At 42.0% G+C, this 15,207-nt stretch overlaps 1 protein-coding gene across 1 annotated transcript; it reads left to right on the top strand.

The window, feature by feature from the left end:
• Nucleotides 1-7,293: 7,293 nt before the first annotated feature.
• Nucleotides 7,294-13,433, top strand: opn3 (opsin 3; the record flags this gene model as incomplete). The annotated part of the gene is made up of 4 exons (XM_080535632.1): nucleotides 7,294-7,612; nucleotides 10,257-10,576; nucleotides 12,334-12,585; nucleotides 13,161-13,433. 4 exons carry the CDS (start codon nucleotides 7,294-7,296, stop codon nucleotides 13,431-13,433), a joined length of 1,164 nt encoding a protein of 387 aa, XP_080391758.1.
• Nucleotides 13,434-15,207: the final 1,774 nt, after the last annotated feature.

The following is a 15,207-nucleotide window of genomic DNA, read 5'->3' as shown; positions in this document are numbered from 1 at the left end:
GGACAAAAGTGACAAGAGAAGCTTGCTGTTTGGGGTGTCAAAAACATTGTTGTCCCTTTTTATGGTAAACATTTTTAATTTCTATGCAACAGACACAACAACATGTATCACCCACAAGTGCAGAATGCCAAAAACTTTAGTGGACATAGTTTGTTGAGTTTAAAATAGCCATTGCGCTTGGGATAAATTCCTTTGTAGCTGCTTTCCCCAGGACCTTGAACCTGTGGCCCGGAGGTAGTCGCTTAAAGGAGTTGTGGAGTGGGTCGGACTGAACCTCCACAACCTGGTCAGAGGTCCTATTGACTGCTTTGGTCTGTAATGTAAGTTACTTCTGTCTTGTTATCTTGCTCATTTGATTGATAATTGGGTGTGTGGGAGGGAGGGGGGATATAGACACTACTGTGGAGTCAAGCCTTTTGGGAAGCAGGTCAACTCTGTGATGTTATTCTAGTGTGGGTGAGAGAGAGCTATAGCTCAGCAGGGCACTGACAGAAAGTGGGTCAAGGGGCCGGAGGATGTGTCTGGAGGATGTGTCTGGAGGATGTGTCTGGAGGACGTGTCTGGAGAAACAGCCGTTCATGTTGTTCCCCTCAAGCTTCTAGTCTAGTCAATAGCCGTGTTTCCATAAAATGACAAGCGAATTTTAAGCGAACTTTTGAAAGAAGAAATAAGAAGAAAGGAAATGTGAATTATGCGCGTTTCCATTAACTGGTTTGGGGCAAATAATCTAGGCTACGTAAAGCGTCATTTTGTCAGAGGATGACGCGGTATAGGCTATACAGTACATACAGTTAGGTCCATATATATTTGGACACAGACAGAATTGTTGGTATTTTAGCTGTTTACCAAAACATCTTCAAGTTACAGTTATAATGAATATGGCTTGAAAGTGCAGACTCTCAACTTTAGGGTAAGGGTGTTCACATCCAAATTGAAGGAAGTGTTTAGGAATTACAGCTCTTTGTAGCTCCCTCTTTTTCAAGGGACCAAAGGTAATTGGGCAATTGACTCAAAAGCTGTTTGATGAGACAATGTGGGCTATTCCTTCATTATTTCTTTATCAATTAAGCAGGTAAAAGGACTGAGTTGATTCCAAGTGTGGCATTTGCATTTGGAAGCTGTTGCTGTTTATGCACAACATGCAGTCAACGGAGCTCTCAATGCAAGTGAAACAGGCCATCCTGCAAAAACAAGCAAAAAATCCATCAGAGAGATAGCGGGAACATTAAGAGTGGCCAAATTAACTGTTTGGTACTTTCAAAAAAAGAAGAAAAACTCACCACAAAAAGGTCTGGACGTCCATGGAAGACAACAGTGGTGGATGATCACAGGATCCTTTACATGGTAAAGAAAACCCCCTTTACAACATCCAGCCAAGTGAAGAATAGTTTCCAGGAGGTAGGCATATATCTAAATGTACCATAAAGGGAAGACTTCACACAAACAAATACAGAGGGTTCACCACAAGGTGCAAGCCACTCATAAGCCTCAAGAATAGAAAGGGCATATTAGACTTTGCCAAAAAACACCTAAAAAAGCCAGCCCAGTTCTGGAACAGCATTCTTTGGACAGATGAAACTAAGATCAACCTGTACCAGAATGATGGGAAGAAAAAAGTATGGAGAAGGCTTGGAACGGCTCATGATCCGACGCATACCACATCATCTGTAAAACACGGTGGAGGCAGTGTGATGACATGGGCATGCATGGCTTCCAATGGCACTGGGTAACTAGTGTTTATTGATGATGTGACAGAAGACAGAAGCAGACGGATGAATTCTGAAGTGTTTAGGGATATTCTGTACAAATTCAGCAAAGTTGATTGGATGGCACTTCACAATACAATGACCCAAAACATACTACGTAACCAACCCGGGAGTTGGCAAAGAAGTGGAATATTCTGCAATGGCCGAGTCAATCACCTGATCTCAACCCAATCAAGCATGCATTTGACTTGCTGAAGACAAAACTAAAGGCAGAAAGACCCACGAACAAACAACAACTGAAGACTGCTGCAGTAAAGGCCTGGCAAAGCATCACAAAGGAGGAAACCCAGCATTTGGTGATGTCCATGGGTTCCAGACTTCAGGCAGTCATTGCCTGCAAAGGATTTGGTGAACCTACAGGTATACTCTCTATCCGACCTTTCTTGTTACCATGTCTATGTTAGTCTACTTCACATTCTTCCACCAACCCTCAACAGGCCAAACTATTAACACTGTGTGAGAAACCCGACACCAGCCTATTTACAACATTTTGGACACCTGCCCCCAAGTGCAACAGAGAACTGCCAGGGGGTAGAAACCAGATCCTCTATGGACCATTCTAGAATACCTTTTCTCCTCATTCAGCTCCCTCTGAACAAAGTCATCACAACACCAACATCTAAAAGTGGATTACATTGCAATAAAATAAAGTACACATACAATCCAAAGAGGAACGATGTATAGAAGTTTGATTGGTGTCTTAACAAAGTATTTTCAGAATGAATAGGGCCCTGTGATAATACTACTGAATAGAATATATCTAAATAAGAGTACTAATATGTGAACTAATTATCTTAAAACTTTCCCTTGACTCCTTTGGGGAATCAACCACAATCAAATGACATTGCTAATCATGTGAATGTATATATATATTTGAGTAAACCTTCCCTTCAATAAATAAACCCATTCCATCTTATATACAGTCACTTACATCAGTTTACATCGCTTCTTCTCTCTCAAACCCACACGCACTCACTGCAAGACAAGGTATACCATGATTCATAATTCCATCTGTTCTAAAATGCACCATAAAAGTTCATATTTAAGTCAATATTTAAGTGGCTTTAAAGGGAAGCATCAGGTCCATGCCAAGTGATTGTTTGATGAGAGCCTTTGTTATCTCACATGTTGATGTTTGTTATCTCACATGTTGATGTTTGTTATCTCACATGTTGATGTTTGTTATCACATGTTGATGTTTGTTGTCACATGTTGATGTTTGTTGTCACATGTTGATGTTTGTTGTCACATGTTGATGTTTGTTGTCACATGTTGATGTTTGTTATCACATGTTGATGTTTGTTATCACACATGTTGATGTTTGTTATCACATGTTGATGTTTGTTGTCACATGTTGATGTTTGTTATCACATGTTGATGTTTGTTGTCACATGTTGATGTTTGTTATCATGTTGATGTTTGTTGTCACATGTTGATGTTTGTTGTCACATGTTGATGTTTGTTGTCACATGTTGATGTTTGTTATCACATGTTGATGTTTGTTATGACACATGTTAATGTTTGTTGTCACATGTTGATGTTTGTTATCACATGTTGATGTTTGTTGTCACATGTTAATGTTTGTTGTCACATGTTGATGTTTGTTGTCACATGTTAATGTTTGTTGTCACATGTTGATGTTTGTTATCACACATGTTGATGTTTGTTATGACACATGTTGATGTTTGTTATGACACATGTTGATGTTTGTTATCACTTTATCCCAATCTATAGTGATTACCAGTTCAGTACAATTTGGCTTGACTGTAAAATGTGAGGTTCTTTGATGTTTATAGACCAGGCAGAACATATTTAGTGTATCCCAGCCTCAAGTCCAAGGTTTGATGTCAGTTTAAGCTATACAGTGTAAAAAGTCCAGCTGAAAAGTGTAGCAGTGTGTGCAATAAGATCAGTTTGTGTACAGTAATCAAGGTTCATTTGTCGCACCTAATTCTGTGCTGAATGGAAGCAGAAGGCCAATGAAACAAAGAGGAAAGGGATGTTTTACTTGCCAAAGCTAAAGCTTTTGTGTCATTGGTAGAAATACTAATGCATAAAGATTTCAGGCACCGGTGTGACGACAGAGAGAATGAGTCATTTTCATTACACATCTCAGGACTCTGCTTTGATTCGGTTTGCGAGAACTGCTATGATTAATTCTCAGAAATCAAATTTCTGATGTGGACAAAGAAGCTTACAAAAGCGAGGGAGAGAAATGTATATGAACACAGTCAATGTGTCCAGTTGGCCACTTGCAGCACAAAAATGATAATGGCAAAGAAAAGGATTTGTGTAGTTGAACTCAGAATTCATAAATGAAACAGGGAACATGGGGGTTTTGCATGTATAATGTCAGATGAGAATGGGCGTATCTATTCATAAGACACATGTGGGCCAATGTGATGCATTGCTGCAAGTGAAAGACTCATTAAATCAGAAAGGCTCCATAATCAGATTCCATTTGGCACAGTTGATGATGTGCACAGCCTAAACTGCACCTCTTATTAAGAGAAGAGGGAAGGCGGGAGGGAAGGAAAGATAAATGATCTGATGGAAGTTTGACCTAGTTCCAGGGAAAAAATCATATTTTTGGAACTAAATCTATATTTCTAATTTCAATGCTGTGTCGACACTTTTTTTGTTGTTGTTGTGAATTCGCTTGGTTTTGACAAACCTAATGGCACCAGTGATAGCATGGCACCAGTGATAGCATGGCACCAGTGATAGCATACCCCTGTCAGGCTACAATTGAAGTGCGTGAGGCAGCGGTCAACAGACTTTTTTACATTACATTTACATTTTGGGCATTTAGCAGACGCCTTTATCCAAAGTGACTTAGAGCAAATACATTTGTCTAAGTAAGTGAATCATCTATCCATCAGTCATCACAAGAAAAAGTAATCTATGCTAGGGCCATTGGCAATCGTAGTGCTAGAAGATTAAAACATTGTTTTATCTATTTATTTACAGTAGAGAAACTGCCATTTTAGCCAAATGGCCAAATCCAATTGACATGTAACAATTGTCTTCCGGTTTCTCAATATTCCCAAGCCACCCGAACCTAGTTCTGAGGAGCCCATGAACCTAGTCCTGAGGAGCCCTTGGCTGAACCTAGTCCTGAGGACCCCATGGCTGGACTTAGTCCCGAGGAGCCCATGATGCAGCTGGACCTAGTCCTGAGGAGCCCATGATGCAGCTGGACCTAGTCCTGAGGAGCCCATGATGCAGCTGGACCTAGTCCTGAGGAGCCCATGATGCAGCTGGACCTAGTCCTGAGGAGCCCATGATGCAGCTGGACCTAGTCCTGAGGAGCCCATGCAGCCGGGCTGTGCTCGCCTTAATCCTCAGGAATGTGATCGGCACGGGAGCGTTTGGTGCCATTACTGAGGAGAACATTTCCACTCTACATGCCCGGGGCTGACGCGAAATGGCGAAGCTCTTCTGGACAAGGGAAGGTCCTGACGAGCTGTGCGTTGGCTCCCCTTGTCACCGTCTACTGCACTGTGACCCTACTTTGGAACAACCACCAGCACCAACTCCAACAACCACCAGCACCAACTCCCAGCTTTCGTGGACTCTGGGGCTGCAGACAACATCATCAACTAGGACCTCATCAAGGAGCTACAGATCCCCTGCATGGACTGACCCACCCCTCTGCAAATACTAGCCCCAGGCTGGGTTGCACCAACATGGTTTAAATTAATCCTGGTTTAGGCTTAATCCAGGTTTAGTAAATCCAGGCTTAAACTAGGTTTAAACTTAATCAGAGACGTGTTGCACATCATCATTTTAATCCTGGATAAATTAAACCTAGTTTAAACCAGGATTAAAGCAGGATTATTTTCAGTGTCCACCATCTTGGATTCAGACAAATTGTAAAAAAAAAAGTCGCGAGGTAGGCTAGATAAATATGGCCCTAAATAAATTATAGTAATACAAGTAATTCGCAACGCTAATGTTACCAAGTCGGCTCAAAGCCACATCACATCATCACATCAGCCAAAGTGGTGATAAATTCCATAACTGTGTACTAATTTGTTTCCAATCACAGCTAGCTAGCTTACTTACATACTTGTAGGAACTAGGAAGGGAGTCTCATGGCTCCGAATCGAACGAGGGTCAAGATTTTCTCCAAATGGAGCCATGGAAAACCCTAACCCTCCCCCTAACCCTAAATGAGTAATGAATTGGGACGCCACTACGGCTACACGTGAACGCGCAAAATGGAGCCGTAGGGGTGAAAACGGAGCCGGAGTGGTGGATTGGGATTCACCCTTGCTCTCCTCTCTTCCCCCTACCCCTCTCATTTCCTACTAAGATAGACAGCTCCACTAACCCAGAGTTGTAAGCTAAATGTGCTGTCAAACTCTGTTCTCTTTGCGTGTATATGTTTCCCCATAGACAGAATCATAATTGAATCTCAGTAGTACAATAGGGCTGGTACAACAACTGTTTCTATACATGAGACTAGCCCACCAGGTCCACAAAATATCTGCTGCTGAAAATGAATGAATAACTACTACTCCTCTAGAGTACAACTCTACTGTACTCTAGAAGAAGACATTTTTATATGAAGATGGATGGTGTGATCATCAGCAGTGCAGATAGCATTTGCTCAATTGTTTATAACATAATTGCATCATTGTTGTAAACAAATGGAAGCTCAATCAAGTATGTATGGCGTTGTGACTGGTATGACTGGTACACAAGCAGCAATACACCTAATAATATAATCTGGTGTTATGTTGCTGTGTTGTGATATTATGTATATGTTGATGTTTGGGCTGTGACCCTAATTTTCCTCTCTGGGGACAATAACATATCTATCTATGGCACATAGCTTACTGTATAGTAAATGTGTCTATTTCTTTTTTCACATGTTCGAAATAAAGCTTTCATTCATTCATTCATTCATTCATTCATTCATTCATTCATTGTCTAATGGTTGTGTTCAAGATTAAATAATTCAAGAGGTAGCTTATGGCAAACACCCTCAGATTCAATAGAAGATCTCTGAGGTCATTTGCCAGTGACCTTAAACTCTAGTGTGAAGTGGACATCTTAAAAAATGTACTTCTGTTTAAAATATAGAAACTATCATTGGATGGATTGGTAGGCTATAATTATGGGCATCTCAAACCTATCCATCAAAGGCAAATGTGGCAAAATACCACATATATAGCCTCTAAAAATATCCCTGAGAGAAACGGCATCCTTTTATGAGATGCTGTTGTGGCAACACTGCAAGCAGTCAGTAACTATAATCGTAGAGACTAGTGTGTGTAGATAGCACTTTCTGGGTGAACACGTGAAGCACCACCTGTGTTAGATACAACGGTGTTTTTACATTAATCCGAAATCGTCGTTCCATCCTCGGAAAAATTGCTCTGAATTTTTAAACCACTGTCGTAGGATTCATTGGAATACAGAAACGAAAGAGCGACCCCAAGACCACACGACTTTTCCCTCCCTGACAGCCCGGTAGACCTGCTCACAGTGCACAACACAATGTTGGGAACGTTACGCAATGAATCCTGCGAATGAAACTAGGACCGAAAGAAATACAAAAGAATATCTTTTTGCAGTTGGAACATACAAACTGCTCGCCTTCACCATCGGAACAATCGGAGTCTTTGGGTTTTGCAACAATATTATTATTATTGTGTTGTACTTCAAATTCAAGAGACTCCGGACGCCCACAAATCTGTTATTGGTAAACATAAGTGTAAGTGATTTATTAGTGTCTCTCATTGGAATACATTTCACGTTTGTTTCGTGCATCAGAGGAGGATGGATCTGGAACTCTGCAACATGCGTCTGGGATGGATTCAGCAACAGTTTATTTGGTAAGGACTAAGGATTAGCCTAACTATTTTTGTAGAGCTTTTTTGTGATCCATACATTTGCTGTCAGAAATTCAACATATTCACAAGAATCCGAGTCTTACTTAAATATTAGTCGAATGAATGCATCTCAAATATCTTACATTTGTTTCCAAATCTAAATAACTTTCATTGTGCTTTTTGAGTATTTCATACTATTGAACTACATTCCACCATGATGAACAAGACATCAACCTCATAACATTTGGAATTACTTCATCAGTGGCGCCAATTACCTTCAACTATCATATAGTAACATGTAGCCTACATCACTTCTGCGTGAGGCCAACGTTTTTTCAGTCACTTACTGATCGCACTTTTGATATAATGTGTGGCGTATACTTTCAAAGTAATATAAAGGTCCTTTTGCTGATTATTTCTTCGTGCCATGACTCAATTATTAATAGAGAGGTGTGATAATGAGTTTATTAATGCGTCCTTCACGCTCTGCGCCTGCTCTGTTTATCTTTCCTTGACCTGTGTATCACACACCCGGGTTACTTCTCTTATCTATCCATGTATTCATTTCACATGTTGTCTACTTATTACATTGAAAAGAGCTGATGTGTTATTTCCATATAACAATATCAGTTGTCTCGCATTTTCTTTCGGACGGGATGCAACAACGGGATGTGATATTCAGAACTGACTTTGATGTCTGCATTGCACCTCGCAATTATCCAAATATTCTGCTACGGTTTTCATGAGAGCAGTGCAATCAATAGAGTGCAAATGAGTATATCCTTTCCAATTAGGGTGTGGAGAGATTCTGTCTGCAGTGTGTTCTGTTGACTCATCTATTCCCCCTGATGTCACAACTAGACACAGTCACATAAACACAAACCACATTTTCCAGAGAGCATGGGTAATATAAATAATTGATGTCATACATTCATTCAAACACTTATGTGAAATAGCTCTGACATTACTTCCACAATCGAAACAATCAAATAGAATCAGAGTCAAGATAGTTTTCACACCCTCGCTGTTAGCGGGTTCCTATAACACCTGAGTGCTAAAACACCAGAGCCTTTTCTCAGTGTCAGGAACATGACTCTCATACTGTCAGGTTCCTAATTGAGAAAAGGCTATCATGTGCTTTGGACAAATATCAAGTAATAACTTAGTGTAGGCTTATCTTGAGTATTGATTCAGTGATACAGGGCTGATGTTTTTAGGTCAGCCTCACGGACAGTGACGGAGAAACTGAATGTAATCAGATGTGTCTATGAGAGTGTTACGGGTAGAATATGTACGATAGAATGAGTTTCTGTTGCTGTTGTGTGTATTGATAGTTACCCAATGCACAAACAATAGAAAGTCTCTGTTTTTATTGTACTTGTGATGAGGACCCCATGATCCTGAATAGTTGGAACAATAGTGGAACAAAATAAACTATTTTCATTTGAATATCCTATTGAATCATTAATTGATTACTGCCATGTTGATTCATTAAGAATCTTCAAGAGTCTAATGAATACTTTATTGTTTATTGTGTGTGGTGTGCGCCGATATTCCCATTTCAGCACACCCCATACATAAAGATATGTCGTTACGACAGTCTCTAGAGTCTCGTTCCCCAAGCCAGAAATCTTGCGTGATCAAACGTGATCTAACGTAGTACCCTGACTGACCTGTACAAGGCAGCCATGTGCGACAGGACAAATAAAGTGCAGAAGAAGGAAAAGAAGAAGTCAGCGTGCTTCTTGATTGGCTACATTCCATCCACATCACAATCAGACTCGGGAGCAGGGTTGCCAGATGGGATTCACACTTTTCCGCCTAACCACAGTCTAAAACCGCCAAGAGGATTTTTGGTCGTAAATATTGAACATGTATATTAACATATTGAACACATATTTACGATTGTCGGCCCTGACAATTTGCAGAGCACATTGTCAGGACAAATGGACTCTTTAAGCCCGTTATACACATAAAGATAATCTGGCCAATTTTGGGCCGATTTTCCCCCTTCCGACTAAGGACAGCAAACACCCGATTATCGGATGGCTCTAAAAATGTATCCTACAAGATTATCCTGTGGTGTGAGGTGTGTTAAGAGTCCATTTCTCCCGACAATCTGCTCGGAAAATGGTAGCGGCCGACAATCGTAAATATTAAACGTGTTCAATATTTACGACCAAAAATCCTCATGTGTGTTGGCAACTCCCGACTCCTGACAACAACTGAGCAACCCTGCTCACGAGTCCGGTTGTGACGTGGATGGAATGTAGCCAATCAAGAAGCGAGCTGACTTCTTCTTTTCGTTCTTCGGCACTTTATATGCCCTGTCGCACATGGCTGCCTTGTACAGGTCAGTCAGGGTACTACGTTAGATCACGTTTGATCACGCGAGATTTCTGGCTTGGGGAACGAGACTCTAGACTGTCGTAACGACAGATCTTTATGTATGGGGTGTGCTGAATTGGGAATATCGGCGCACACCACACACAATACGATCAAAACTGTTAAATCCATGATTTTTTATCTTCATGTGTGGGGTCTGTCTCAGATAAAAAAATCTGTTAAGATTTAGAAAATCCTTATATGTGTACCAGGCTTTAGTCATCAGTTGCTCAACATGACTTCTTGTCTCAATACATTGTAGGCATTGTGTCTATCATGACTCTCTCAGCCCTGGCCTACGAGCGTTACATCAGGCTGGTCCACGCCCAGGTCATTGACTTCCCCTGGGCCTGGAGAGCCATCACCCACATCTGGCTGTACTCACTGGCCTGGACGGGGGCCCCTCTCCTGGGGTGGAACCGCTACACTCTGGAGATCCACCGGCTGGGCTGCTCTCTGGACTGGGCCTCCAAGGACCCCAACGATGCCTCCTTCATCCTGTTATTCCTCTTGGCTTGTTTCTTCGTACCTGTGGGCATTATGATCTACTGCTACGGGAATATCCTCTACACAGTGCGGATGGTAAGGATGAGACAGGACCACGGGTGAATGACTGGAGCTCCTTTATGTCCAAGATTTCTTCTTCTTTCCACATTTCGAAAAAAATATCCCCACTTGAGTCAATGATCTCTCGATAATCCTTTATACGCAATTGTGAAATAGCATTAAACAACCTGACAAAAACATTTCTTTTTTATACATTTCACAGATATGGGTCCCTGATCCTCATTGCCTAAGTTATCTCTACTTCATGTTATTCACTCTTTCTTTCTCCTTGTTCCCTTTTCAGTGTTTTATATGATCCTGCTGTGCCACACTGACACTATGGCAGCCTGCATCTCCAGTGGAGTGGAGGTCAATTTACACTTTATAGTCCTCAGTACTTGACATAAACCAGTGGTGGTCATGGACTGTGTCTGTCTGAGCTGTCTCTATGTGTAGCCATGTGACACTGATCTCATCTCATCAGCTCCACAACCCAGCCTGACAATAAACCATCGCTGCCTGTGAGAATGATTTGGTTTTAAACTGGTTTCAAACTTCACACAGCCACACAGCAGTGGACCACAGTCAGTGGTACTATTATGAGGTTTGTGTGTGTGTGTGTGTGTGTGTGTGTGTGTGTGTGTCCGCACAGGTGGCGATCTGTAATTGGAGTGAACACTATACTATGCAATCACCAACATGTAGATGTTTACCTGTGTTGACGCTTGATGCAGTTGACACCAATTTAAACTGCCTGTGCTTCTTTAAGTATTTACAACCTTTAGGAATCAAGTCATTACTTCTACTCAGGCACGTAATGTATCCCCCAACCGCAAGAGAGCCCAGCCTCACCACTGACAATACTCAGCTTTAACCTCTGAATCATCAGTATAGGAAAATCTCAGAGAACCACAATTGTCCAAACTCGCTAAGCTATTAGCAGTATTTAATCCTTCTAAAGTAAACAATTGGCCAGCTTGAAAATAATATCTGAAAACTCAAATGATGCCCCAATAGAAGTCCCCAGTGACTGTACAATGACGATGCCAAGTCAAAGTCTAAGTTGGGCAAAGTGATTGAATGGTCAAGAATTGTGTGTGTGTGTGTGTGTGTGTGTGTTTGCATGCGTGTGTGTGTGTGTGTGTGTGTGTGTGTGTGTGTGTGTTTGTGTGTCTGTGTCTCCATGATCAGGTGAAATATCTTTATGTTGTGCACACAAAATAGATAATCATAAGTCCAATCATCTAATCATTGTATGTTTTCAACAGAGCAGTTTTGCTGGAGACAAATGAAACTGGAAATGGTGTACTGAACCAACACCATTCTGACCCCTAGTGGTGACCCAGTAATCCCTGTTCTCCCTATTTCTACTGTATGGTCTTGCCCTATCACAGCACAGAGTCTCACAGCACAGATCCTGTGCTCATGACTCATGTGTAGACCCAAGGTCAAGCTTCTGTTCTTTGTCTACCTGAGACTCTCCCATGTGATGTCATGGAACAAGGTCTCATGGTTCACCTCCGCTATGGCTTCATCAGTTCAAGCAGAAAAAAAACATTGAGACTTTTCTCTCTCACATTAACATCCAGAGATTAGCTTCCATACCATTCTTTGATTTTGTTTGAGTTCCAACTGGGGTAGTCAGTTAAATATCAACAGTTTTACAAAGGATCTTCTCTGTCTCCTCTCAAAAGGTCAGAAGGAGGGATTGGGTATTCAAAGAGAATGTTTTTAATGATATATTAGAACCAAAATCTTGAGCGAAGAAGACTTTGCTTTTGTCGTCGTAACAGCTGCGGTGTATCCAGGACCTGCAGACGCTGCAGATCATTAAGATCCTGCGCTATGAGATGAAGGTGACAGCCATGTTGCTGTTGATGATCTCCTGCTTCCTGGTGTGCTGGACGCCCTACGCTGTGGTGTCCATGCTGGAGGCCTTTAGCAGGAGGAGCATGGTCACCCCCACCATCGCCATCATCCCTTCCTTTTTCGCCAAGTCCAGCACGACGTATAATCCTCTCATCTACATATTCATGAGCAGAAAGGTCAGTCTCTTCGCCATGCTAATGCTAAGTGAAAATCTTTATGAACAACCAGATTTTTTAAAGATTTGACAGAAAAATGGGAACATCTACAAATGCTTTAGTCTGCATTGCTAAACTACACTGAACAAAAATATAAACGCAACACTCCAATTTTTCACAAGTGATAAAACTGCACATTTTACAGTGGCCTTTTATTGTGACCAGCCTACGGCACATCTGTGCAATAATCATGCTGTCTAATCATCATCTGGATATGCCACACCTGTCAGGTGGATGGATTATCTCAGCAAAGGAGAAGTGCTCACTAACACAGATTCAAACCAATTTGAGAACACAATTTAGAGAAATAGGCCTTTTGTGTACATAGAAAAAGTCTTAAGTCTTTGATTTCAACTCATGAAAAATTGGAGTGTTGCGTATATTTTCAGTGTAAATAAAACACTCAGCATATGTTGCCACAATTCATTACAAAACAAGATGTTGTGTGTTGAAAAGGACTTGCCAGCTACTTATTTAACCCATAATGCCCATAAGACTTCCCTGTTTGACAGACGTCCTTACTTCATCTCTGACAGTTCCGTCGCTGCTTACTGCAGCTGATGTGCTCCCGGCACTCCTGGCTGCAGCGCAGCCTCAACGACCGCCCCCTGACCCCCGTCGAGCACCCGATCCGCCCGATTGTCATGTCGGAGCGAGGGGGCGAGGACAGACCGAAAAAGAGGGTGACCTTCAGTTCCTCTTCCATCGTCTTCATCATCGCCAGCAATGACGTCCCCCACCTGGACACGGCCTCTAAGTACCACAACAACGCGTCAGAGGTCAACATCATCCAGGTGCGGCGGCTGTGACCCCCAGGCCGCCATGACGACCGGTCGTCGACCTCCTCCCTTGTCTGTCCCTCTTTTATGCATTCAGGACTTCCTCTCGTGGAACACTGAAAGCCTAAATATCCTTATGACCCCAAGACTGGCTTTTTTGTCTTTTCCAGTCATTCAGATCCATGATCCAGACTTATTCCCGCTCGTATTCCCAGAGAGGCTTTTTCTACAGTGGTGCTGGTGAATCTGGAACGGACCGCTCTGCTCAATGTGTGCTGTTTGTCACACAGTGACATGCTACATTCAGTTGTGTTCATATACAGTACATACAGTAGCTAGCTACTGTAATTGTGACATATGTCTCTTAGCTAATACACTGTTGTTTTGATTGCATTCCTGTCATCTACCTCTGACAGTCACCCATGTGAGCTGAGTGTTTTGTAAGCAGGATTTCCCAGGTCACACAGTTAACGGACTGCAATGTTAATGAATCTGGGCAAGGCCATTTCCCTATCACATCTTCACATGAACCATTCTCTTCTTGTTTTGTCCAGATACAATAACAATACAGACATCCTATTTTAAGCTACAAGGATGATTATATACGACATGTGCAATGTTGTGACACTGTTGGAACTACCTTTATCTGTAGTGTGCTGTAGGAGTGTAATTAAAGAGGAGATGGCAGTAGAGAACAGGCAGTGGTGTGTTTTGTAGGTTTTACAATTGATCCAATCTAATTACAATTGGAGGGAAAAGTAACTGTTGGATACAAATCTGTGATCCAAGAGTCCACTATAGAGACCTCTACATTTATGAATGATCTAGTAGACAACTGTACGTTTCTGATATATACTGCATCTATCTCCCTAGGCTGGGGGATCTCTGAGTAATAAAGTTAATTGATTACATTTTTTTTTTTTTTTTTTTACAATTGCCCTAAACCTGGGTAATCTGCTATGAATAGAATAGAATAGAATAGAATAGAATAGAATAGACTTTATTGTCGTTGTACAGTTGCCTATACAATGAAATTGTAGTGGCTCTTCCAAAGGTGCAAAAAAACAGAAAACATATTCACATATTCACAAACATATACACATATAAGATAAACATTTATGAACATGTCTTATGTCTATTGTTCAGTGTTCTGATGGTCCATGGGTAGAAACTGTTGGACAGCCTGTTTGTTCTAGCCTTTATGCTCCTGTACCTCACTCCAGAGCGCATCAGGCTGAACAGGTGGTGACCAGGGTGGAGGTGGTCTTTAAGAATCATTCCTGCTCTGGAGAGGCACCGAGAGCGTGCCACGTCATCCAGGGAGGGCAGGGGACAGCCGATTCTTTTTTCCGCTGACTTCACCACTCTCTGCAGTCTCTTTTTGTCCACTACTTTGCAGCCAGCGTACCATGCTGTGATGGAGAATGTCAGCACACTCTCAATGATGGAGTGGTAGAAGGTTACCAGCAGCTTCTCCTCCACCCTGTTTCTTTTGAGAACTCTCAGGAAATGGAGTCGCTGCTGGGCCTTCTTTACCACCGCTGTGGTGTTGGCTGACCAGGTGAGGTCCTCTGAGATGTGGGTTCCCAGGAACTTAAAGGAGGGAACTCTCTCCACAACGTCTCCGTTGATGTAGAGTGGAGCAGGGTCTGCCTTTACCTTTCTGAAGTCCATGACCACTTCCTTGGTCTTCTTGATGTTGAGAGTCAGGTTATTTGTGACACACCACTCTGTCAACCGCTGCACCTCGTCCCTGTAGGCTGACTCATCCCCTCCGGTTATGAGCCCCACCAAGGTGGTGTCA

This window comes from Nansenia antarctica (assembly GCF_963989245.1).
Source record: "Nansenia antarctica genome assembly, chromosome: 1".
NCBI lineage: Eukaryota > Metazoa > Chordata > Actinopteri > Argentiniformes > Microstomatidae > Nansenia > Nansenia antarctica.
The sequence above is the reverse complement of the archived record's forward strand: the minus strand, read 5'-3'. Positions and strand labels throughout refer to the sequence as shown.